Source organism: Triturus cristatus, chromosome 3_2 (assembly GCF_964204655.1).
Source record: "Triturus cristatus chromosome 3_2, aTriCri1.1, whole genome shotgun sequence".
Lineage (NCBI taxonomy): Eukaryota > Metazoa > Chordata > Amphibia > Caudata > Salamandridae > Triturus > Triturus cristatus.
The window spans coordinates 878965818-878991903 of NC_140584.1; the positions used below are offsets into that span (position 1 = coordinate 878965818).

General features: G+C 46.3%; 1 protein-coding gene across 3 annotated transcripts in view; it reads left to right on the top strand.

Annotated features, from left to right (window-relative positions):
* Positions 1 to 26086, top strand: part of ABR (ABR activator of RhoGEF and GTPase) — a 1177460-nt gene that overhangs the window by 805796 nt on the left and 345578 nt on the right. For all 3 annotated transcript variants that reach the window (XM_085649250.1, XM_085649252.1, XM_085649251.1), the window contains exons 8-9: positions 10077 to 10217; positions 12991 to 13121. In XM_085649250.1, the coding sequence (XP_085505376.1) occupies positions 10077 to 10217; positions 12991 to 13121 (272 nt within the window). The remainder of the gene's footprint in view (positions 1 to 10076; positions 10218 to 12990; positions 13122 to 26086) is intronic.

Consider the following 26086-nt stretch of genomic DNA (forward strand, 5'->3'; position numbering starts at 1 on the left):
CCATGAAAGAGTTGCCATTGGCAGATCAAAAGTTTATTCCTGCCTCCAAAATGACCTTTCCATTAACTAGTGAGCTCATCTTCTCTTACCATGACCCTTTGACATGGAACATTCTTCCAGAATCTACCTGGAAATAGTGAAATTGTGGATCTATCAATCAGATCTGTCAGAAGCTTTTCCGGGGCCTTGTTTAACCATGACACTTTCTGTCTGCCATAGGGCCCTAATAGCATACACTTCCAAATTAAGCAAATCAGTGCTGTATTGTGATCATCTTCTCTTTTTTGTTTGTTGCTGTTAATCTCGGGCCTTATCTGCAAATTAATTATAGTCCTACAGGGCCCAGAGAAAAATACCCTGCTTGCCATCCCTTTGTGACGGTTGTGCCAACATAAAAAAATACAAGTCTGTTCCCTTTGCTCAATTAGGTTATTGATGTGTTTTGTGATAGGAGATGGTCAGTCATAGATGTTGTACAGTGACACAAGATGGCTTGTCAGTGATATACCCAATAGAAATTGAAATACAGACTCACTCACTCCCTCACTCAGGCTGCATGGAAAGGAAACCCAAGGAGAAATTAGCTGAATGTGCTACAGAAAATCAGGGCTCCTCTTTTCACCCACTTACTTCAAGGTCAATACCAAGATATGCATATGAGAATATGCTTACTGGCTGGGAAAGCCCAAGGTGGGTTGAAGGTCAGTTCTAGGCCCTTTGAGTTATTGACTGGATGCCCTTAAATTATCCAAACTCCACATGCCTGATGGGTTGGACGACCCATCAAACGTGCCCAGTTGTATGCTTTTTGTGAGGGAGAACATATGCTCATGTCCCAAAAGTAGCCCGCTTAAGACAGGTCCTCACACTCACCCTTGCGGCATGTTTGAGTATGCTGGATCTGTAACCCTTATGTATTTTTATTCCTTTCTTATGAAGTTGCAGCGCCATCTACTAACAAGCATCGCTGCACCGACGCTTTACTTTTAATGTTAAAAGTAAAGCGCGAGTGCCGCGATTATAGCAAAAGTAAAGAAATAGATGTTTTTTTCTATTTCTTTACTTTTGGTATAATCGCGGCACCCGCGCTTTACTTATAACATCAAAAGTAAAGCGCGGGTGCCGCAATTATACCAAAAGTAAAGAAAACAAGCGGCGCTGAAAGCGATCACGTTGCGATCGCTATTGTCAATAACTAGTGGTGCGCGCGCACCACAGAGGAGGGGGGGAGCGCGGCAGCGACATCAAGGCGAACACGCGTTTCTGCGCATGCTGGCCACCGTTGGGAATAGGCGTTTCAAAGGCGGGACATTGCCCCGCCTTTGCCCAATTGCGTGCCGTTTTTTGTAAAAAATAAAAAAACACGCGAAAGCCAATGCCTGACTGCGAAAGCTGATCACACGCATGAGCGTGTGGTCAGCTTTCAAAACCCCATACAAAAGGGCTCTCGCTGCGCGAGCAGGGCTACGCACTGCAACGCAATCGGGAGCCCTTAAAAGCATTACAAATGCAATAGGTCTCGGCTTTCATTAAGAAAGCCATTTGCTTTGCTATACAATACCATTAGCAAAGCAAATGGCTTTACCTTAATTAAAGGCGAGACCTATTGCATTTTCAATGCTTGTTCTGACATGGTGTTAGTGGTTTTTGGACTATGGGCACTTTAGCACTGCTGTCCAGTGTAAAGTGCATGTGCTCTCAGTGGTAAATATGGTAAAGATTGGTCTACCCCTGTTTGGCATATTTAATTTACCTGTCAGTCTCTTGTAAAGTGGTATCTCATATACCCGGGGCTGGTAAATTAAATGCTACTGGTGTGCTTGCAGCGCTGATTGCGCCACCCACCAAAGTAGCCTTTCCAACCTATCCCAGGCTACTGCCATCGCAGGTCCTGTGCGCGCAGTGTTACTGCCACTGTGACGTGGCAACTAAAGTGTGTGCCATGTCTGTGACCCCCCTTTTACCACATGTCAGTCACCCCTAATGTAGGCCCTAGCTAGCCCTATGGGCAGGGTGCATTGTAGGTAAAAGGTAGGACATGTACCTTAAGTGTGGGACATGTCCTGGTAGTGACAAACCGCCATTTTGGGTTTCTCACTACTGTGAGACTGCCCTCCCATAGGAATGCATTGGGGATTCCCTGATAAGTGTTTCAGTGGTAATTCCTGATATGAGAGGAGCAGCATGGTCAGGTTTGGTTTATTTGGAATAGTGAAAATAAGTGCAATGGTGTGCGCAGATTTATTATAACTAGTTTAGACATGCCACTTTTATTAGTTGGCATTTCTGTGTGCTATGTGTCTGCCTGCCTGATGTGGATTGCGTATCTGGCTTTGAAGTGACGGGCTGGTGAGGTGTGTGTGGCTCCAGGAGGGGCAGGGTGAGTCAGCGCTAGATTGAATAGGGCATCTGCATTTGGAGTAGTGGGTGGAGTAGTCTCCCAACCCTGAATAGGTCTGTGCCTGCCTATGTGAATGCTGGCTCCGCCCCCCTGTGGTGTGTCCGATGACGAGCCCCCACCTGACAAAGGGGAAGAGGAGCCTTATCAACAAAGTGCTCCACACTCCCCAGAACCAGTTAGGACTGGTTCACCTCATTCCCTCTGCCAGGGCAGACAAAGAGAATGTTGGTATAAATATTGGAGCTGTGACCCCATGAAAGGGTGTGCTTCCTTGTGCTGAGGGGACCTGCTGCTGGGCTCCAGGAGGAACCGCCACAAGGGACTGCCTCCCTGCTGGAGGGCCCTGTGACCTGGCCTGCCAGGGCCCAGCCTTGTGCCCCTATAACTTTGCTTGCTGGCGCTGTGGCCTCCTGGAAGAGCGCTGGAGCTTCGCAGCGCGGAGCTGTGACCGGTTTCGAAGGAATCCCGACGTGGGGATTCCCCCGCATTGCTGGCATTTTGGCGGGAGCCCACCCCGCAATTATGCTTACTTTATAGCGGGAGCCCACCCCGCGTTTGGGCTCCTTTAGCAGTAGCCCACCCTGCATTCATGCATATATTATGGCGGGTGCCCACCCCACACTTGTGAGGAAGAGGAATTACCGCCGCTGCCCGATCTGAAACCGGGATCCGCCGCAATGCGACAAGGAAGCCAGGCAAGCTGCCTGACTCTGGGCGGGGCCAATGGAAGGAGGCTGCTGAGGCTGCCAATGGCAGCGTGGCCGACCAGAAGAACAGGCAAAGTTATGGTCTGTTGCTGAGAGGGGCTCCTGTGAGCTGGAGAGAGCCCCGCGGTGTCAGCCAAAAGTCGCTGGAGACAAAGAGGAAGGCTGTCGCCCGGTCCACCCTGACCAGAGGAGTACGGAAGCCTGTGTGGGCCTGAACGGGGCTCCCGTGTGGTGAGAAGAGCCCTGCTGGCCTGACCAGAAGATCAGGAGAGACCGACGCATATTGTCGGTGCCTCTCTCCCTGCCCGAAACAGACCGGTGAGTGTGGGCTGAATCCAAAGTGTTGCGGGTGCCGTGAGTGGCACCAGAAGAGCCCTGGTGGGTGTGGCTCCCCCGAGGCACATTGTCGTGCCTGGAGCCTTGTCGTTGCTCCCGAGGCATGTGTAGTGCCTTAGTGATCCTCACAGCTGTGCCGCAGTTGTGGGCACCTGCAACGCGTGGGGCCAGTTTATTAGAGGTCCCGGAGTGGGGCCTCCATGGCACAGTGGGTGCCAGTGCCCATTTGTGGTCTAAATTCTACAGCTGCACTGCTAGAGCGTGGGCAGCTGCACCTACGGGGGCATTTTGGTTTCCATGCTAAGGAAGGGGTGAGAAGCACCCGAAGCCCCAGCGCATCTGCGCCCTGTGTTTTTGCTGCCAAGGCAGCCAGGGGGCCATTCAAGATGCCTCATTACACGCCCTGACATTTCTGGACATAGGGCACTGGAGCCCCAGTGAAACAACAGTTGGCCTGGGGTCAGTTTCTAAGGTGATGTATGCACCTGGTCAGTGTACTGTGGTGCGCTGCATTTTTATTGTGTAATGTTTATGCTTGTGATGCCTATTGCGTAATATGTTTATGCTAATGAGGTTTGGGGCCTAATGTGTTTTATGCCTAATGTGAAAATGCTGAGGTCATTATTGTTCCAGTAGTTACTGGTTGGGTTTTAAATTTACTACCTACTTTCTAAAGGTTCTGACAGTGGCCCCATTGGCCCTGTCATGTGTATATAAGCCCCTGTAAATATTGCCTAGTGCCAGTTGGCACAGTGTACATTGTGGGATTATGATTCTAATGTGTTTTAGATAATACAAAGGCTATTTTTATATAACCTTGTGTGGAGGTTCTTTGGTGCTGTGCCTAGTGTGTTGCTGCTGTGTGTGTGTGTGTTGCGCAAATGCTTTACACATTGCCTCTGGGATAAACCTGACTGCTCGTGCCAAGCTACCAAGGGGGTGAGCAGGGGTTATCTTCGGTGTGTAACTCCCTTGCCCTGACTAGAGTGGCGGTTTCTGCCTGGCTTAGGCGCATGCCCTAGCCAACCAGAAATCCCATTTCTAACATTTATGCTAGAAAAAAAGATCATACAGCTCACCCTGAGTAGCCAGCATGATTGTCACATAAATCCTCTCATGTTGAAGTCAGAGCAAGAAAACACAAACCTCCCTGGAAGACCGAGCCTCACATTTGACCTCTGTCTTTGAACGCACAACAAATGTGACCAGATTAGAACAGGCAGTTTACAGAAATTCAGTACTGGTGGAAGAATACAGTAAATAGGATTTGGGCAAGGGGACGGACAAACTCAAGCTGGACATCCTAAAACAAATAAAGTCAGCAAATGGAAAGGAAGCAAAGGAGCGTTACAAAGCCAATGCAAAGCAATGGGTGGAATGCATTCCCAGGGAAGCATTCAGAATGTCCCCAAGATGTCATTTGCAAATGGAAAGGAAGTAAATGCGAGTTACAAACCAGAAAGCCAATGGTAAGCATTGGGCAGAATCCATTCCCAGGGAAGCATACATAATGTCCACCAGATGTAATTAGTAAACCAGACAGTTGTGCTGTCTGGTAGACCTCAACCTAAAATATCCGAATATTTTAATTTGAAAATATTTGTACATAATGTTCAGATTCCGCAGTGTCAAGATTGGCTTGTTTGCATCACTAGCTAGCTATGTGTTGTGTACTCAGAGTGCCCCCACCACGTCTTCAACAAAGCGGCCCCCACCATCGCACCCCACCTCCGAGACATCATCAACACCTCCTTCAACACAGCCACCTTCCCGGAGAGCTGGAAGCACGCCGACCTCAGCGCACTTCTGAAGAAACCAACAGCGGACCCGACCGACCTCAAGAACTTCCGCCCCATCTCGCTCCTTCCCTTCCCGGCCAAAGTCATCGAAAAGGTCGTCAACAAGCAACTGGCCGCCTTCCTCGAGAGGAACTGATCCCTCGACCCATCGCAGGCCGGATTCAGAGCCAATCACAGCACCGAGACCGCCCTCATCGCAGCCAATGACTACATCCGAGCCCTGCTCGACAACGGTGAAACAGTGGCACTCATCCTCCTAGACCTCTCCGCTGCATTCGATACCGTCTGCCACCGCACCCTAGTCCAACGCCTCAACGACACCGGCATCCAAGGGAAGGCCCTGGACTGGATCACCTCATACCTCTCCGGAAGAACACAGAGTACACCTCCCGCCGTTCCGCTCGGAGGCCACCGAAGTCATCTGCGGCGTCCCGCAAGGATCATCGCTCAGCCCCACTCTCTTCAACATCTACATGAAACCACTAGCTGCCATCGCTCGCAATCACAACCTGAACATCATTTCCTACGCCGATGACACCCAGCTGATCCTCTCCCTCACCAAAGACCCCGACACCGCCAAAGCGAGCCGCCATGAAGGGATGAAAGACGTCGCCGAATGGATGAACAACAGCCGCCTAAAGTTGAACACGGACAAGACAGAAGTCCTCATCCTGGGACCATCGCCCTCCGCATGGGACGACTCCTGGTGGCCCCCAGCCCTAGGCAGCGCACCCAAGCCAACAGACCACGCACGCAACTTGGGCGTCATCCTGGACTCCTCCCTATCGATGACCAGACAAGTCAACGCCGTCTCCTCATCTTTCTTCCACACACTCCGCATGCTCCGCAAGATCTTCCAATGGATTCCAACCGAGACGAGGAAGACTGTCACCCAGGCCCTCATCACCAGCAGACTGGACTATGGAAACACCCTCTACGCCGGAACAACAGCCAAGCTTCAGAAGAGACTCCAGCGCATCCAGAACGCCTCCGCCCGAATCATCCTGGACGTCCCCCGACGCAGCCACATCTCGAGCCACCTGAGAGACCTACACTGGCTCCCTGTCAACAAGAGGATCACGTTCAGACTCCTCACCCACGCACACAAATCCCTCCACGACCTGGGCCCAAGGTACCTCAACGACCGCCTGACCTTCTACACGCCCACCCGCCAGCTACGATGGGCGAACCTCGCCCTCGCCGTCGTGCCTCGCATCCAGAGAGCCACCGCCGGAGGAAGATCCTTCTCCTACCTAGCGGCTAAGACATGGAACTCCCTGCCCGTCCACCTGCGGCTGACCCAGGACCACCTCGCCTTCAGGAAACAGCTCAAGACCTGGCTGTTCGAGCAGTAGCAGACCCCCTCCCCAAGCGCCTTGAGACCCTTCTGGGTGAGTAGTGCGCGATATAAATGCCATGATTGATTGATTGATTTAAATTTGCAGTTCAGTCATCTTCAATGTAAGTTAATTCTAATGGTCCTGACCTCTATGTTGTCATCTCAAGGGAAATGTTGAGATAGTCGTAGACAACACAACAGTTATGTTTGAGCTGAACAAACCTTAAAGAGCTTGCTGTTGGTGATTTTCTCTTCTACTAACCACAGTTTGGGAGGAGCTCTTCTCTGTCGTCGTTCTCCTCTGTCCTATTGCATTTACACAAAGGAAAGTACGTGGAAGCAGACCCTCTACGTAAGCTCAATTATGGTAGTTGAATTAGAAGATATCTGTGACATTTCTTCGGAGATGAATCCTTCCTGCAAAACACCTATTGCCATAGACCGGAATGAACAAGATAAACAGTGTGCGTCCTATAAGGATGGATCAGAGATCGCACTTCTTATGGATTTGGCTGGGATGTTCCTTCATTTCTTTTTACTAAGGTTTCTCTTCTACGTGACTCTTAAAAAGTTTAGGAACAAAATTCCTTTCTCTTGACCATTGAATAATGCAATTGTTTATTAATTTGGTAGGACATATTTTTACAGTCTATGAAGAATGAAAATGTGGTACATTGCTTTCCTTCTTTAGGTTGTAAACAGTCCTACCAATTGAAAGACGAGAAATTAGCTGGTGGATAGACACCTTTACCATCTGGCCCACCTATGATCAACCACGTTTTAGGTCTTTGGTTGGTGTGAGTGGGGCACTGTCCATCTGTGAATGAGAGATCATGAGCAGAAACATTACACAAAATGACTTTATGGTGAATTCCTGCGTATCGCCATCTACAGTTATATTCAACAGCTTAAAGGTTGAAACAGTAGCAAGGGCGCTGACTTTTAGAGCTCAGCAGAGTAGAAACGCATTGATGCTGAAATGGCAGACCCACTGCTCGGCTGATTTATTCCTGTTTGCTGCCTTTGGTGAAAGTATGCATGGATGGGAGAAGCTTAGCTCATGGACCCATATCTCCAAATGTAGAATATTCCTACTGCCCATTTCCCAGACCATCCTTATTGTGCAAATCCACATGGTAAAGCACATATACACTACCTCTCCAGTTTTTAAGGTGACTATTTTTTGCTAAGTTTGTTCTTATTAATCTACTTTATTCTACTTCTTCATAAGTCGTTACTCACTTCAGTCAGTCACTGGTTAACATAGGCCTCTTCCTGCTCCAAAACTTCCCTTTGAGTGACACATGCGTCTCCTCTTTCTATAGTTTCCCTCCTGATCTTGTGATGGGGTATCTTGAAAACGTAAGATGCTGACACAGTAGTAGTAGGTGAAGTCAAGTGCTAGGGCGACGATGCTCATTGTGCCTCCGTTGAAGTGACAGCATCTTTCGAAGAGGCTTTTTAAACCCCCCTCTCACCTTCAGGCAATGCCGGTCACTTGTAAAAGAGTAAAACAAGGATTTGGGCTGTAGTTTGCCAGGTGTGAGAGTTGATATCAGCAGTGCAGGGATTGATTTCATAGGTGTTGAGTCTGGGGTGACATATTACCTTCCATGAACCTTTCTTTACTTTTGATGGGATTATTTCAAAGCTTCTCAGCAGACCTGCTCAACATTTACGAGCACACTGCCAGAATTTCTCTGCAGGCCTGAGATGCTGTAAATAGCAAAGCACCAGCAGCTATCAGCAGCGCTGCTATACGTGTAATGATACCAGCACTGGCAGAGTCTCAGCAGCCCTAGCATGCTTTCATTAGCACATTGCCAGCACTTGTCATGCGTGCCTTAGCAGTACACTGCAGTCGCATCCCCGGAGGCCTGGTGGAATGGAGAGTTTAGCGCTTGCCACTCACTGCGAGTTAGGGCTGTCCCAGAGGCGTGCACTGCTGCAAAGAACTGACGGAGTGCGCCTTCAGTCCTGTACATTTCAAGACCTCTCGCACCCTACATGGCTTTAAAGCGGTAGTATTATTTTTGGGATGTGTCCCAATTAACTCCGAGGACCGTACTTTCAGAGACCATTAGCAGACCCTGGTATAAAGACAGGGCAGAAGGTGTACGCTGGTTTGGTGCTTACCGAGCGCCTCAACAAAAAACAAGATCTAAGCGGTTGTTACCTCCCAATCTCCTCTCTAGCGACCAAATGTACCCCAAACTGGAGCTCAATCTCCCCCAACAAAAAAAAAGTTGAACTCTTTTATGCATGAGCTGCTATTTCCTTTGTATAAACATTCTCCTGTTCCTATTTTGGTCTATCTCATTGCTAAAGCTCCCTTCAGCGAGACCTAACCATTGATTTTGGTACCGATGGAAGAGCTTTTGGTACTGATTTGGCAATCTCAAGTGGCTCAGTCATTTATTGAAGCACTCGTAGGGCATCAAGCCCCTGAACCTATGATTGTGCAGGATCAGTAGAGCTCACTGTGTGGTCAGGTGCTTGAATTGTGTGGACTTTGTGTGGCATACAACTGTGGGACATCCATAGGGCTCTATCTAGGTCTCAGCAGAGAAGACCTGTGCTGCAGCAGAAATGGATGAAAACATATTAACTGAATAATGTGTCCTTCAATAGCAGTAGATGCCTCAAGTCAAAAACGAGGTGCATTATAATGTTTTGGAGTGTTTGTAGTATTTAATGAGGTAAGAAAATTGTATTTCCCGTAAGTGGTGCATTGACAGAGGTGTGCCTATTTCCAATAGTGGGAATCGGTAGTACAGGGCAGGAAGGGTTTCCATAAATATTCATATGTGATGCTCTTGTCACATGATCATAGGCAGAAGTTAGTCACAAATAAGGCGTCTGTGCGGCCTTGCCTTTGTCCCATTGGCCTTTTAAAGGCACTATCCTACTGCGAAATAAGCCAAATGCTAACAGAAGCAGAAGAAAACAAATTCTGTGTAATGCGCTAAAATAGCTTCCTGAGGTTTGCGGGATCTGCACAGATATGCATGCAACCTGGTAGCTACTCATTTCTACACAGACCTAGCTGCAACCTCTAGAATCGGATAGGCTCAAATGAGCGGTCTTGAGAGTTCACAGATAAAGCTGTGTGTTTGTGTATATGAGCTAGCACAGACACCTAGTGTAATCTAGGCGCCACAAGTAGTGCAAGCATTACAGCAAATAGGAGAGCCCTGTTTCTCGAGAGGGAGATGTGTCGAGTCCCGATCCTGGAATTGTACATCAGAAGCAGGCCAGGGTATGGAGTTCATTATCAGAGGGGTCTGTTTCGGAATAACTAGACACACTGCAATCAGTATTCAAGGTGGATCGATTCTGTGAAAACTGTTTGTGTTAAAATGTCCTAAACTGATAGACCAGCTGACCTTCTGTCTGCCATTGGAAGGGTGGTATTAAGACAGGGCTTGTGGCTAAAGTTTTCTGTGCCTTGGGCTGAACTTTGTAAACATCAATGTACTTTTGCTCCATTTCAGGACCTCCTGAAACATACACCCTCGGATCATCCGGACTACCCCTTGCTGCAGGATGCCCTTCGGATATCACAGAACTTTCTCTCCAGCATCAACGAGAACATTGATGACAAGCGGACACCCGTAACAACACCCAGGGGAGAGGTAAGAATTGAGAATGGGGGATCCAGCAGAAAGCCACAGTGAGGAGCAAGGTAAGGTACATCATAGCATTCCACCTGATGAGGTCTTCGAACATCAGAAAGTATTTGAACTATAGGGGCCCTCCACCAACCATTTCAGCAAGGATTTGACACTGTTTGAAGATCAAGTTAATTACTAGGAGTTCCTTGATGGATTATGTCCAGTGTTGGGTAGGATAGTTCGGCCTACTCATTTGGGCAGCATTATGAAGTTTTTAGGGCTTGGTTGATGCATAACGTAATCTTAAAATTGTTTTTTATCACACCACCTGTATCCTTTAAACCTTACAAACATTTTCAGTTGGAAAAGGTGGCACAGAGAAATCCCTAGACTGGTATAGGTTGGTATATATATGTACAACTCACCTCGATTAAAAGTTAAATTCTTAGAAAGGGCCCTGTATTTAGTCGTTACTGTGAATAGATCTAGTCTCTTTAAGGGGATAGTCGTCCACCTAAGCACCTGTCAAATGCTCATCTTTTTACATGGTGGCAGTCCTTACCTTGAAAAGAATGTCTGACACTTAACTCCATCTGGACCCGTGAGCTGTGCAAGACGCGTGTTCTACTGAAAGGTAGACTCCAAACTTGGTCTGCATTTCATGACTACAAGGCTGTGCTTGGAGATCTTTCTCCCCCACCCCACTTTGGGTTGGCAAGAGAGGTGTCCTAGGTCAGTAGTGAATTGCATGATTTCTTCGTTTCTGATCTGGCTACACCCTTTTTCCCAAGGAAATTCTTCAGTCACAAAATTCAAAACATTTGGCTACCAAGTACCTTATTTTCAATGCTGGGATGTAGGAAGTTTTACCAAGTGTTTCATGACACATGCTTCAGTGACCTCTTTGTAGGAATTTGAAATTCTGTGGTAATTATAAGAGCGTTTCATTTACCGAATACTAAAGCTCACACTTTGCTGTATGCACCCAGTAATAGCTCTTTTCTTCAATGAAGTCTCCAGACCTACAGCTGAATGCACCAGTTCAACATGCACCCCAACAGTCTGTTGCATTATATCACGCTGTTCTACACGTGTGATTTTCACATGCTCTTAAGTGAAGTGACCACAAGTTGATATATTGAAAACAATAAAATATGTATAACCCAAATTGTTTATCAGAGTTCATAACAACTTAGAAAAAGTAGTATGAAGGCAACAATTAGGGACGTGAGGGGAGAGGGGGAGTGGTGGAGAAATGACAAGACTTTAGGGACAGACAGAAAATAGAAATCTAGAGGCCTCCTCCTGCGACTTCCTCGTAATCCCAGTGGATGGTATGGCTTTGTCTCCGAGATGGTGATGCTCTTGGAATCACTGCAAATCACTGCGGAGGCGAATGATATGTAGCAGATAGTGGACACATAGGATAACAGTCTTTCCCAAAAAGCACTCTCTAACACTTACCACATACAGCACTGTGTTTCAGCAGAAAGTATTCACATATGTGGCCGGATAGTGCACAGTATGCAAAAGAAGCGCCTCCCCAACTGGCAAACCAAGGAATTGCAGGCAACCAAGAGAGCACACCTACTAAGTTAAGTTGGCCTTCTAGCAGGCAAGGTTCTACTCCAGTCAATATTGAGTGGTTGCTGTGGATAGTTCATTTTAAATGGTCCAAAGAAGCATTTCCCTTTCGTACACAATCTTGGCATAGTCTGCTCCATAACTACCTTTAAAGCCCAGGATCAGGCGAGCAGCTCTATAGTAACTATGGTTTAATTGATCTACCGTCAACGTGTATGAACAATTCCAACCCAGAACACAGCATTTTATATTACAAAAAGGATCAGAAAGGAGTGCCTCCTAAAATTTAAAACCTCCCCTTCCCCCGGGGATTAAGAAACTTGGAATAATGTTAGAGAAGATGCTCCAGGGAATGTTTTTAATTTTTGGAAATCTTTCTGATCCTTTAGAGAAGATGCCAGAAGTGTCAATGATCATCCAAGTAAAACTCAGGGAGGTGATAAACCAGTGATGGAACACCTTTGCTGTGATATTCAAAACATTAAAAACGAGTTGAGTAAATGAGGGTCATCTGGTTGAGTGATGATTTACATGTCTATCCCATGGGAGTGCATGATAACTTGTTTTGAAACTACATTTATTACATTTGCTCACTTTAGTGCCGGTGTAGTGACATTACACTGCTCGTTGCTGCGCTTAGAATGTATGTTGAGATTAAGAGCTGGGCCTTGAGCAAGCAACTTAACGTAAGATTGCTTGAGATAGGAATAAAGATGTTCCAAATAAAAGGTTAACATAATGTACATTTACACAATTGGAGTGTAAAGTCCAGTCTTTGGTTTTGCTGTTGAAGTTATGTTGGTCAGAAGTGGTTTTGCTAAGCTTCTTGCCTGCAATCCGATCCCAACTTCGTGCTGGTGCTCACCTGGTCCTTACAAAGAAGTCATGCATAAAGTGTAAAAGATTGCTTTAACTATCTTAGATGTGTCTCCATCAATTTGTAGCCGTCCCCTCCTACGTCGTCACCAATATCGTTTCGATGTCGCATGCTTAGTGTCTACAGTCAACCTGGATTTTGTTGTTGTTGTTAACATAACCCCAGGAGTGGGCTGCCTTTTAAATCCACCACATCACAAGGTGGTCACCAGAAATGCATACTTTTGGTCTTGGGCACCTTGTCCTCTTGTCTGCAGTTCTGCCCAGTCTTCTGTTTTTCTCTCCCTTTTTTTGTCATAGAGCAGAGTCTTCACAATGTGTCTTTACATTTTAGGTGCGGCAGCTCGTGAAAGATGGCTTCCTGGTGGAGCTGTCGGAAAATTCAAGGAAATTGCGGCACGTCTTCCTTTTCACTGACCTCCTCCTATGTGCCAAACTGAAGAAGACAGCTGTGGGGATAGGCGGGTAAGAATGCGCACTCTGGAATTAAAAAGCTGTGTCTGAAGTACATTCATAGTATAGCCATCACTGCTAATACAGGCCATATTGAATATGTCATTTCTCTAAAGATATTTCTGTATATAAGCTACCTGATTGGTCTGGAATAATGAGTCTTTGATGAGAACAAATTGTTGACTGGAGCCAATCGAATAGAGAGTATTTAACATTGCCTGTCAGTAGAAAGAAGGTGTTTCATGTTGAGTGGCGATAAGTGGACAGTAGTTTATATAGACAATAGTTGGATATTGCTGATTATTGGATGGGGTTTATTGGAAAGTGGTGGATGGTAACGTGGGAGAATTGTAGAGTCTTTACGCTAAACTGGGGTGGTTGGCTGACATTAGTTGATGGTGGATACTTTTCCCTTTTTCTCCTGCCCTTCCTGACCATTCTATAAGGGTCACATCAGTTCTTATTGTAGCCTTCAGCTATTAGGCTGACAACACTCTGAGGTAGCCACTTTTATTTCAAAGACCACAGAAATCTGGTGCCCTCTCTCTTTTGACCATTGAAATCCATCTGGCCATCGAAGTTTTCATAAGGATCTAAAAAAACAAAAAAGTATTATTTTAAGAAATACCTGAGTCCCGGTGTCTCAGTGCCCCGCACCTGGACATTGCTAATCAGTGTTAGGTAATATATATTTTATACTACTCCCTCACTCGAGAGCATGTTGCAACATTCCTTTTATCATATTTTAAATGAGACACTTGTCACTCATAGAACAAACCCTCTACAATCTGCACAGTATCGAAGATAGCCGATTGTCATTTTATTATTGAGCCTAAAATACATACTGTGTAAAAATTCTAAATGTCCAGCATAAACATGACCCTATGTTGCAGGTAAGACTTGAGGTTGGGGCTTCTGAGATGGCATGTTTGTGGTCATGAGTAAAATAAATGAGAACTATTTTAAAATGGGGTAAAATCGCACAATATAGATACATGTTCGGTCTGACCTGCATTCAGCTTTCCGCTGTCTGTGGTCACAGACCTGTTGTGGACTAGAAGAATGGAGTCCACCATCCTGGAACAGTAAATTAAAACGGAGTACAAAATAACTGCATCATCATCATTTATGAGTGTGGATCGGTGGTGTTGCATGCAATTCTCTTCACGTCATGAAGCCTACATGGGCATGTGTGATGATGCATATACATTGGTCAAAATAAAACACATCATGATGGAAAGCTCAAGTGCATGGAGAACTCGCGCTAATCTAGCGTCCTTCTTGGGACCTAAAGAAAACAAACCAGTAATGTCATAAAATCTCTTCTGACTCCCATTCCAAGGTTTGTCTTCAAGGGAGACACATTTGCATGTTCATTGGCTCCTCAACTTACTAAGACATTTATCAGAGCAGATATAGTGAGCCCTTCTTCGTGAAATCAGAGTGGCATTGTATTGGAGCTGCATGCTAAGTAGGTGGGGAAAGGGCCGCAAATGAATTGAAGAGAACGTCTGCTTCTGCACCTGCACTCAAAGCAAGATCTTCCCATAGGACCATAGTCTGACTATCCTGGCCCACGTGGAGAAAACACCAAGCGATAATATGCACCCAAACTGTACAGGCAGTTGACCCTAGCACCGTTTGAGAAACATTTCTATAGTATCTGAGTTTACGGTCTCCTCAGGGTGTGTCAGTTGTCTCATCTGGGATGAAGGGTTGTATGGCCACCACAGCATAATTTGTATTACCACCTTATCCAAAAAAGAGTTCTGGGCCTTCCAAAATATTGTTAACCACAATAAGCTGCTCCTAGTGTAGTGACCACTGTGGGGTTTGGGTTATATTGTGAGTGAAGGCATCTCATAAAATGTGACGGACTGGTCTCACACACCACCTGGTGTCATGCTTCATCATTGACCAGTCCTCGCTCTCTAAAACCTTGGTTTGATAGAGGGCGGGCATACACCTGACGACAGGGATGCACTTCTAAACTAAGTGGGGGCCCGTGAAGAAGTGAGTGTGAATAAAAATCATTATAGTTATCTAATTATGTTTTAATGTGATAGGTAACTATATGATATTAAAATCAATAAACGGTGTGTGTGGAAATTATTGTCCCCTAACCGTAGTGTAAGCGGTCGATATGTTTCTGCCGTGTTGGCCCAGGTGGGTCCAGGGCATTCATCAGGACCTAAAGTGTAAAAAGGGGGGGCTCCGTTCTTCCCAACTGGTGGTAAGGAAATACCACTGTGTGGGTGTGACCTGTGTCACTCTCCACAATTGGATGGCTTCTGAGTTCAAGCCTGTAAAAGAAAATTTGAAAGGAAACACATGTAACAAACCTTGGTGTGTGAGACCAGTCCGTCACATTTTGTGAGATGCCTTCACTCACAATATAACCCAAACCCCACAGTGGTCACTACACTAGGAGCAGCTTATTGTGGTTAACATTTATTGTTGGAGGCTGCTAGCTCCTAGAACTCCGCGCCTCTTGTTCCCTTCTCCACACACTGTGGAGCTCACGTATCAATATTATTATTTTAGCTTCCAAAATATTGCCAATGGCAAAGCAAGCATGACAGACTTACCTGGTCACTGGGCGCAATCATGACAGGCTTACCTGGTCGCTTAGTACAAACCTCTTGAAAAGGGCAAATCCTTAATATAGGAAATTAAAGACCTCAGTTGGCATACGACTCCACATTAAACTAATCAAGGTTTTTGTTTGAGACCTAGGCACGGGGTATACCAGACAGAAACACACAGTATAGCAATGGGTCATTATACATAGAGAAGATTTGTTCTTTAGGTGGGTACTTGAACAATAAGGGAGCATGCTTTTCCGAGGATTAATTATAGATAGACTTTAACAGTGTAATTCAAAGCGGTGTACATATATTACAAATTGTATAGATTGATCAAGTTTGGTGTGAGAGCAGGAGTAAATGTAAGGGATATCTAAAGAAACCCCAGTAGACTGGTCCAATAGCACATTATACTTACCATTGACAGAGCCAAATAGATCTCTGTTTGGCTGTGCCAATGCTTTTTGTAAATACTGTGCAGCAACGGCAAAAATACAGTAAAATGTGTCATGATGCATGTGTACGCATCATGACATTGCAGATGCCTGCATCATTCATTAGGCACACGCATGCGGGAGGACGTATCTGCACACTTGTATGGCCACGCATGTGCGCACCTTCCTAATGACACAGGCACCATTTTTTTCAAATGTATTTACCAACTGAAGATAGCTGATGCCACTTGGTGCTGTAAATAAAAAAATCATTTCCATTTTCCATTCCATTTGAAAACTTTATTTCGGCCACCAGGGCCATAAAAGCAACAATACATTTCATCAATAATCATGTCAAAAAGCAGAACACATTTAAACCACCAAAACAGTATAAAACAATCGAATTGGGTTTAAAATTATCAAATGATTAACAATTGGTGGAAAATTTCCTACGCTGCAACCATACAGCATTTAAAAAACGTGAAACTGCGAAGACAATGGGTGGATGGGTGTCATATTTTAAAACTCGCAGGGCGGTAACACAGTCTCTAAAACCAAGATTCCTGCATATTGATTTCACCCAACGCTTCCTATGAATATGGTACGTTGGGCAGAAGAAGAACACATGATTTTCATCTTCCAACTTGTAGCCACATGCAGGACATGAAGTAGTCTTAGTGGTGCCCCAACTAGAGGTAAAAGACCTGAGTGGTAAAGTACCCATTCTAAATTGTACATATAATTTCCTGGCCACATTAGGAAAAATCAAATCCAAGAACGGTTCCCTCCCATAATTTGGTTTGACCAAGAGAAACTGCTCAGTCAGCCTACCTATTTTAGAGTTCATGTGTAGACGTGTTAAAAATCATTTCCAGTTGAGCTAAAGGACATTTAAGCAAAGTGACCTGGCACTAAAAGGGAGTTGACAGGCTCTTGAAAGCAAAAATACATAAAAATGTTTTTTTAAAGGACTGTGAGTATTGGGGGAGCACTGGAGGAGCAGGTGGGGGAAATCTGCTGGGTCTGAAAAGAAGGGGAAAAGGAGCACGTGAAGGAGAGAGCAACACAGAGCACGATGGATTTCTCAGATGGACAATCAGACGAGAGAGCAAGCGGAATTAAGTAGGAGAGAATAGCACTGAGCTCAGGTGGATATTTGGTGGGGAGAGAAGCAACTAGGGAGAGAGATGGAAAACACACACTTCATTGTGTGCCTAACAGAAAAGAAAAAATAGTTCCCTAAAAGTAAGCAGTGTAAGTATATGTCAGTCCGTCAAAAGGATGGGAAAGAGCTATGGTGCAGTGGAGGGCACACAAAAAAAAGGAAGGTGAACCATTGAATACGAAGCAACTAAATGAGCGTGACGGAGCCAACCAGTGATCTGCGATCGGTGAGTTCTAAGACCCACTGTAAGTTCTTGGTATGTTCCACGAGAGGATTTGGCCTACAGAGATACAAAAGGCGTCATAGGCGAGACCTAAAAAGGTGCTTTGATTAACAAGAAGTAAAGGTGCAAATGATGTTTCTCCCTGTTGGTGACTGTTGCACTTGATGAGTTAGTCTTGTAATGCAGCTGTGAATGCTGGTTAGGAGGGAGAGGCAATAAGGGAATCTGATAATCACAACATACTACTGAATCTGGATTCCTTACTATGAGACACATAACCAACCGAAGCAAATAAGTGCTTTCAGAATCTTGAGGTTAGTAGTGAACTAAACTTCTGCTGTTGCTTATTGAGACATGGCTAATGACCTCTTTCTGTACCTGCAAATGATATTACATTTAAAAATATTTCAAAGTATCCATCACTAACCCCACTTAACAAACCAAATGGGATTGACTCCATGATTCTGGAGGGGGTGACACAAGATGTGCTAGTCGCATTATATGCTTGTGCCTTGTCGCTCAGAATTTTCTGAAATATTAGGATTCACAATTTACACGCGTTGATCAAAAGATGTCGCTTTCACTCATGTCTTATTCCCTTCCGCGAAGGGAGTACTACTCCCAGTTATCGGCCATCCTCTGATGTTAGCCCATATTCTCTTTTCTCTGCACATACTGAAATTGCTGCACATTTTCCCCTGTAAGTTTATGAACTCAAAAAAGAACACGTTTTATTTGATTCGAGCGAATGTCATTTTTCATCATTAAATAGACCGGTTAACCACCATGCTGCATTCCCCCGTCAGTACTTTAGATTGACATTCCACTGGGAAGTACTGAACACCTGATGGTTAGATCTAATATACATTTCTTACAATGCTTCCATTTTACGCTCACCACTTTCAAACTTCACCAGCCGCTACTGAGTTCCTGTCCAGCCTTTGAGATGCCTGAAGTTGGATAACATTGATTTAATTTGGGGGTCCTTGAGTGTCCGAGATGTCCAGACATTCAGCTTCACACCTTGCCTCCAAATATCTTGCCGGACACTTCAGGACTTAGCAGTATTAAGTAAAACACCTTTGTGAACTTTAAAGCACCACGTCAGTTCATTTCTCAAATTTGTTATATCCGTATTACTTGTCTAATGATTGTACTCTGGAGGATACTGTTTGCTGTGCTGACTTCATCTCTGGAATAGCCAGTGGTTTTTACAGTTCCCAGGAAAAGTTTTCACCCTGTCATAGCATCAAAGACGACTTCTCCCTGTGTACCAAGAAGTTACGCTCCTCCACCCACAGGTTTCTGCTGTCGTGACATGTTGCAGAACTGCGTAACGATTGCAGCCGCCACAGTTTGTCGCTGCTAGCGTGTGTTTTCTGTTCTGAAATTGAGCAAGAGGCCTCCGGGCTTTAAATACTATGAAATGCGCAAGAAGGTGACGTCACGTCAGAAACAGACTCCTGTGTCCGGTATTGGATGTTTATGAGAATTGCAAAGCTTGTTTGGACATGACCCTAGGGCTGGGTGCTCATGGCGACCGAGGGCAATGATGGCGCAGGCAAAAGGGATGAAGGCACCAGAGAGCCGGGAAAGCAGCCCGCTCTTGCTGGCCGCTGAGGAAAAGGCTTCTGGAACAGCAATCCATCGGCAAGTCTGGAGCTAAAAAAGGAGCAGAAAACAGGACGGATGGAAAACGAAAACAGGCCCATCTGAAGACCCACATTTATATACGTAGCCCGTTCTTGAGATATTTGGGAACTGTGACTCCGTGCTGGGAAGGCTGGAGTCTGGGACTGGACGGCTGGAGTCTGGGACTGGACATTCCCGATGGCTTTAGCAGCAGCGATTCAAGCGGGGATTAGCGGTGTGTGAAATGCACATAATTTGCTTTCGCGTATTTACGTGAAATTTCCGGAAAATTATGCAGTAATACACAAGAAGCAAATCTATATTTTACATGCTGCAATAGCCGCTCTCATTCTGGTCGTTTGTGTGCAGCGTACTTCCGCAATCATGTGGTGTAATAGAGTAATTGCGGGAATTTCTTTTACAAGATTTAATGCAAAATTCACACAAGGTACTCGTAATACATCAGCATAATTTAAATTTCACGTGAGCCCAATCTTGATGCAAATGAATTATTAGAGGGCTCAAGTGACTCTTGCCAAGCCCACTACACAGTGCAGAATTGGTGTTGTGGCATTGAAAACATGAACAATGCGGGTCATGCATCTTCTGAATGAAAGGTGTGTGACCTAGATGACTCCTAAGCTTGTGCGAGGTCACAGCATCCCAGGCCTTTGTTGTGGTGCTGAATGAGGGAGCCTTAGAGCCAGTGGTCTGTCTTATGGTCCCGTAGGTGACACGTCAGACAGAGGCAAGCCTGGGAGGTACTGCTGCAATATCTAAAAAGAAAAAAATGTCTTCATTACTGTTGAATCATCAAGCAAAGAAAAATAATGATGAAAGGGAGCGGAAGAGAGCTATTTAGCCTTCAGCTTAATCAAATGGCATTGATGACAGAGAGTGTACCACTCTGAAGGAGGAGAAGGTTTTACAGAGCTGGGTGAAAAATGTGATGCACAGACTGCTCTGCGAGGTGCAGATAGCATGGATCCCGCTCCAGAGACTGTCTTCGATGAATTGCTTCGTAATGGTTCTTCATTGTCTGAGCGGCTGCATTTGGAACACGTTTCTCTGGGATCAAACCCAGCCTCAATCTTTAACTTAAATCGTGTGATTCTGGGCAGGCGGCTACATTTATTTGTGCTTAAAAGCATGAATATTTTAAATTCAATTGTAAACCAATAAAATCCAAACCAATTAAGCAACTGAAGGATTTAATTCCTCCACTTGATGTGCATGAATATCCTTCTCCAAACAGCCTGTAATGCACAGCACTTCATATAAATGCCAGCATTCATATAAATGCCAATGTGTGCATACAATACATAGCTTTTTTGAAAATACATAGGTTTGAAATTTCCAGCGTCTCAAGAAATGAATTAGTTGGATGAAGTGACTGACCTCTTCCGCAAGGGGCAAGGAATGCAAAGACATCTTTGTTTGCATTTGTGGCAGCTTTTATGAATCTAATTTCTGCTAAAGCTCGTGACTAGCCATGTACAGATCAATGCTCAGATCTCAGGAGGTGCCGCCTTTTTCCTGTTAGCAGATGTTTGAGGTACATGATGCAAGTCCTCGGTACAGGCCCAAGGTTTATTGCTGATGACTCTGGCACAACAAATTGATACTATGACAGTACAATTTTGCATTGGGATCTTTAGCTCTTGCTTCAGTTAATGATTTGAATAATTTTCCTAAATCCGAGTTCTTTGAGTCAACTGGTGAATAAGGACTGGGTTGAGCTGTTGAGATATAGCGTCATCGAGACATTGGAACACCTAATCAAATATGGACTTTACTCAGATGATTTTACTTGTAGATCTTTGCTGACCTTTTCTGTCTCTTAAAAGGCATTTGTGATTGCTGAGGTAACTGTGCTGGGTCTTTATATGGCTCGTGGCTTGGGACCGCTCATGAGTTGTTAGAACAGGAATAATTTGTAATTTCCTTCTGCCACACTGGAGGTGACGCAATTTCCCAGTGGATACTTTCAAAGCTTTATGTTCTTGAGAATGGAGCGCTCTTTTTATAATAAGTCCAAATATTGGGTTTCATGATTCACAAGACAGCTAGAAGAAATATCTTGTATGTCACATAGCTTTATTCCTTTTGTTTTTTGTGTTTTCAAAAACCTTTATTGAACAATTGGCATGATACATACACCATTTTGATCAAAGTCTGTGACATATTCTGCAATTATCACATAACTGGGCACATATACATATAATTTCAATAATGCACACCATAATATAGCATAGCAGATGGAGAGGGGAAGGAATCATAAGAGGGCATGTGTGTTTATGATTTGCGAGGGGTCTAGGGCTACTATTGGTTGGATCTGCGTTAGCGGTATGGTCGTCAGAGAGGGAGGAGCCTCCTGGTGGTACATCTGGATTTGCAAATGGATGAAGGTAGGATATGAGGGGGCCCCATATGTCAGGAGGTCTGTTTGCAGCTGGCATCAATTCCCAGAATTCACCCAGGAGCGTCTGGCAATGTGCAGAGTCGTTTAGCCAGTGTTTCGCCTGAGGTGCCGGCCTGCGGCCCCAGTGAATCGCCACCCGCCTCTTGGCGAGCACCAGCAACATTGCTACAAGCTTGCAATTAGCATCTGAGATATCTTTGACTTGTCCCAGGAGGCACAGCAGGAGATCAGGTACGGTGTGCTCTTGAGTGATGTCGCTGATCGTGGAGCACCCCTCCAGCCAAATGTCTGAGACCCTAGGACACGACCAGGCGAGGTGCGCGAAGTCCGCGTCCGGAGCAGAGCATCTCATGCATCTGTTATTGTCTGTCAGTCCCATCTTATGCAGCGTGGCAGGGGTACGATACAGTCCATGTAAGTATTTAAAATGAGAGGCGTTAGGTTTGGCTACAACAATATTGCCACTGTGCGGGTGAGAAGACGCCGGCTAGATCTGTGTTCCATGCGTTATGAGCTCGCTCGGTATCAATGGAGGACGCATACAGAGTGAGGGCGTATAATCCAGTGACTAATTTGCGCAGGGATGTGGAGGAGTATATATATTCTATTGCAGCGCTGGAGCGGGGAGCTAGTGGGAAGGTCGGGTTGGCGTTTTTCCAGGTGGCTCTGATCTGGTAGTAAAGCAGTTTGTCAAGTGGTGCAACGTCTTCCAGCAGTGTGAAAAAGGTGTTGGGGTATATGTCGGCACTGGTGCGGATTCCCAGATCCGCCGCCCGGTGGGCCATGCCAGCTGTCGCCAGCAGGGGGAATGAGGGGTTGCTCGTAAGCTGCATTGAGGGGACGAAAAGTGTTTTCGAGCAGATGTACCTACGCAGCCCGTCCTAGGCCCAGCGCACACACTTCACTGGCTCTCTCTCCCCTGGTTATTTTATGTGGTAGGAATAACGCTGTTTGCAACGGCCAAGAGGAAGCCAGGTCGGTTTCGACCAAGACATGTGGCTGGAAGTGCGTTGGGTGAATCCAAAAATAAAGGAAACTGGCTTGGGCGCATAACGCATAGAGTCGGAGATCGGGGGGTGGGGTTCCCATTCCACCACTCGGTAGTGTTAAGACGTCGTAGGTGATGCGGGGCTGATGTCCTGCCCAGATTAAGACAATAATGTTAGATTTCATTTTTTTTTTACATTGTGAGGTAAGTGGGATGGGGATATTTGTAAATAGGTACAAAATTTTGGAAGTACAATCATTTTAGTGATGGCTATGCGCCTCGCCAGCGAGAGTGGAAGTTTTTGCCACGCTTGCATTTTGTTCTTCAGCGAGTCCATAGCTTTACCGAAGTTTGATCTCCATAGCTCGTCCATATCCCTGGACAGCCAGGAGCCTAGATATCTCGTAAGACCACTTGCCCAAATGATAGGATAGTCAGTGGTGAATGGTTTTGTGGCTTCTTTGAGGGGGAATAGAACGGCCTGGCCCCAGTTGACACGGGCTCCGGATAAACAGCCAAAACTGATAACCTTCCTAGTCATGGGGGCCAGATTCACTTGTGGTTCGCGGATTAAAGTTTGACGGCAGCATACATAGATGTGACCACGGGACGAGTAACCAATACCTCGCTGAGTGTGGTGCTGGCATAGGCGAGCCGCCAGAGGCTCCATAGCAATTGCTAATAACATAGGTGACCGTGGGCAGCCCTGACGGGTGCCCCTCGTGATTGTTATGGGATCAGTAATCTGCCCGTTAACTCAGATACGTGCAGTCCGAAGTGTGTATAGGAGCTGGATTTTCCACACAAAGCCCACACTAATGCCCAGGCGAGGGAGGAGATAGAAGAGAGAGGCCACTCGAGAGTGTCAAATGCCTTGGTGGCATCCAGGAGGGCGGCTACCGCAGGCAGAGAGGGGAGGATCTGATGTAGGACAGAAAAGATGATGCGTAGATTATGAGAGGTGGCGCGCTCCGGAATGAACCCTGATAGGTCTGGGTGCGCGATTAATGGCATCAGTAGAAGGAGGCTATTCGCCAGAGGTTTAGCATATATTTTATTGTTGGTATTAATTAATGATAGTGGGCGATAGGAATCGCAGCTCTCAGGGGACTTCTCCGGCTTTAATAGGAGAGTGATCATGGATTCACGAAGAGAGGTGGATAATCTACCCAGGTCCAGAGATTCGTTGTACATCTCAGTCATGTGTGGGATGAGAAGGGACACATACTCTTTATAAAATGCAGGGGTGAGTCCGTCTGAACCGGGGGCCTTATCACCCGGAAGACCCGTGATGACCTTGGAGATTTTCTCCTGCGTGAAAGGTTTATCTAGATATTCCCGATGGCTGTTTCCAAGCCATAACAGCTCGATGGAATCAAAATACTGATCAAGGGATTCCCTGGATGCGGCTTCCACCGCGGAGTTCAGAAGTGAGTAGATGGCAGAGATTCGTGCTCAGGTCTCCGTGGGGGAAGGTAGTTCGCCCAGCAGTCTCATCAAAGAGTGCTGTGATGTAAGAGGACGTGTGTAGCTGTCTTGAGAAGATTCGCTAGGGTATTGCCTGGCTGATCACCCTCTCCATAACGGCGAGCACGGGCCTCTCTGACAAGAAATGCCACCTCCCCGTCTGCCTCTTCATGGAACTCAGTGAGCTTATGTCTGATGGACTCAAGTGTGGCTGGACTGGGGTCCGGGGATTGTTGAAGGTCCGGGGCCTTGATGTCTTTTTCCAGACACTCAAGAGAGCCCCTAATGGATTTAAACACCTCAGATGGCTTTGCGATGCATTCCCCCCTGATCACAACCTTGAAGGCCTTCCAGAGCTTAGAAGGTGACTCAACGGAGCCAATGTTGCGCTCAAAGTATTCTGTGATGGCACCCCAAATATCCTCCCGGAACGCCATCGTGGAGTGAGTTGGGGGACAGGCGCCATGCAAACATACGACGCAGGGTAAGCAGGAAGTGCAGGCAAAGTCGCACCGGAGCAGGATGCCACGATGTGCGGTTCAAGTGGTCCACTGAAATGGTCCAAGAGACGACATCTCGGGTGGTAAGCCATAGGATGATGAAAGACCATGCCCCGTGCGAGCTGAAGATGCAGGACCCCTTGCGCACACCAGGATGTATGTCACCAAGCATCTAGCAGGGAGTTATCCTCTTGGATTAAATGGAGGGTGGCAGTGGCCTGTGGGTGGTGTGTACGGTCCCCAGAAAGGTCTAATGACGGTGAGGGTGCGGCATTAAAATCACCCTCCCACCCCCCGATCAGGGCATGGGGCCCCAGCGAGGTTATTATTTGCCAGACGTGTGTTAGAAAACTGGGGTCGTCAGTATTGGGGCCATATAGCGCTGCAAGTATTAATGGCTGATTGTAAAGGGTGCCAGCGAGTATCACGTAACGTCCCGCAGTATCAATGGAGGAGTGAGTTCCATGCCAAGGGAGGCCCTTTCTGAAAAGAAGATAACTCTCACTTAGAGAAAAAAGCGTTATTGCCCCCCCCCCTCCCCCCCACCCAATGTTGAGAGTGCAGCCTGGTTGAGGTAGCAGGAAGGAGATGCATTTTCTGGAGGAAACAGACATCCACCTTGTGTCTGCTGAGATGTGCGTGCATAAGGCGTGCTCTGCAAGAGTAATTCAGGCCCCTGATGTCCCATGTCACGAAGGTGGTGTCAGTCATGAAGCAGTCATGGGAGGAGGGGGGGGAAATCATCGGTAGTCTGAAATCAGGCTAAGAGGAGCCAGTACCATGTAGTGTAAGGCGACAGGGAGTGTGTACATTTGGTGACATGCCAAAAACAATAAAAGAGAAACAAAGCAACAGACTAAATAAGAAGGGTGTCTGTTGCGAACCCCCAAATGAAAATCGCGAGCCCGCCCCCCACCCGCTCCAACCCCCCCATTAGGTTGAGTATCTGACCCCCCCCCCCCTCCCCCACACCCGGGAATACCAAACTTGGAGAGATTACTACAGGTGTGGGAATCATACCTTGAGGGTGCGGGCGCTTAGCCATAGCCCCATGACATGTGGGCAGGGGGTCCTAGCATTGGATAATAGAGAGGAGTGGCGTAGAGGCATTACATGCGGCCAAGAACAAGCCGCAGCGTAGAGGCAAAGTGGGTAAGATACATAAAAGGAACCCATGCTCCCGTAAACAATGCTGCTCCAATACAAATTGGGATTAGCTAAACAACCTGGCAGGCAATATATAAACTGAAGGCAATTACTAGCGGTAAAATGCTGTTAACATTTGTTTGAGCAGGGCGCAGGAGGTGGGCACCAAGAGTCTAGTATAGCTGCGCGGAGAGGTTGAGGCGTCATTGTCACTTAGGTGGCTATCTTCGAAGATGGGGTGGTGGCCATTGGAGGGCGATTTCTGTAGCTGCTTGGCAAAGGAGAGGGCCGATTATGGATCAGTGAAGAATCTCGGCTTTTCCCCACAGTCAACACGGAGTTTGGAAGGGTAGAGCATAGCATAGGTGATGTGAAGGTGCTGCAGGATGTGTTTGACGGGGAGGACATCCCGGCA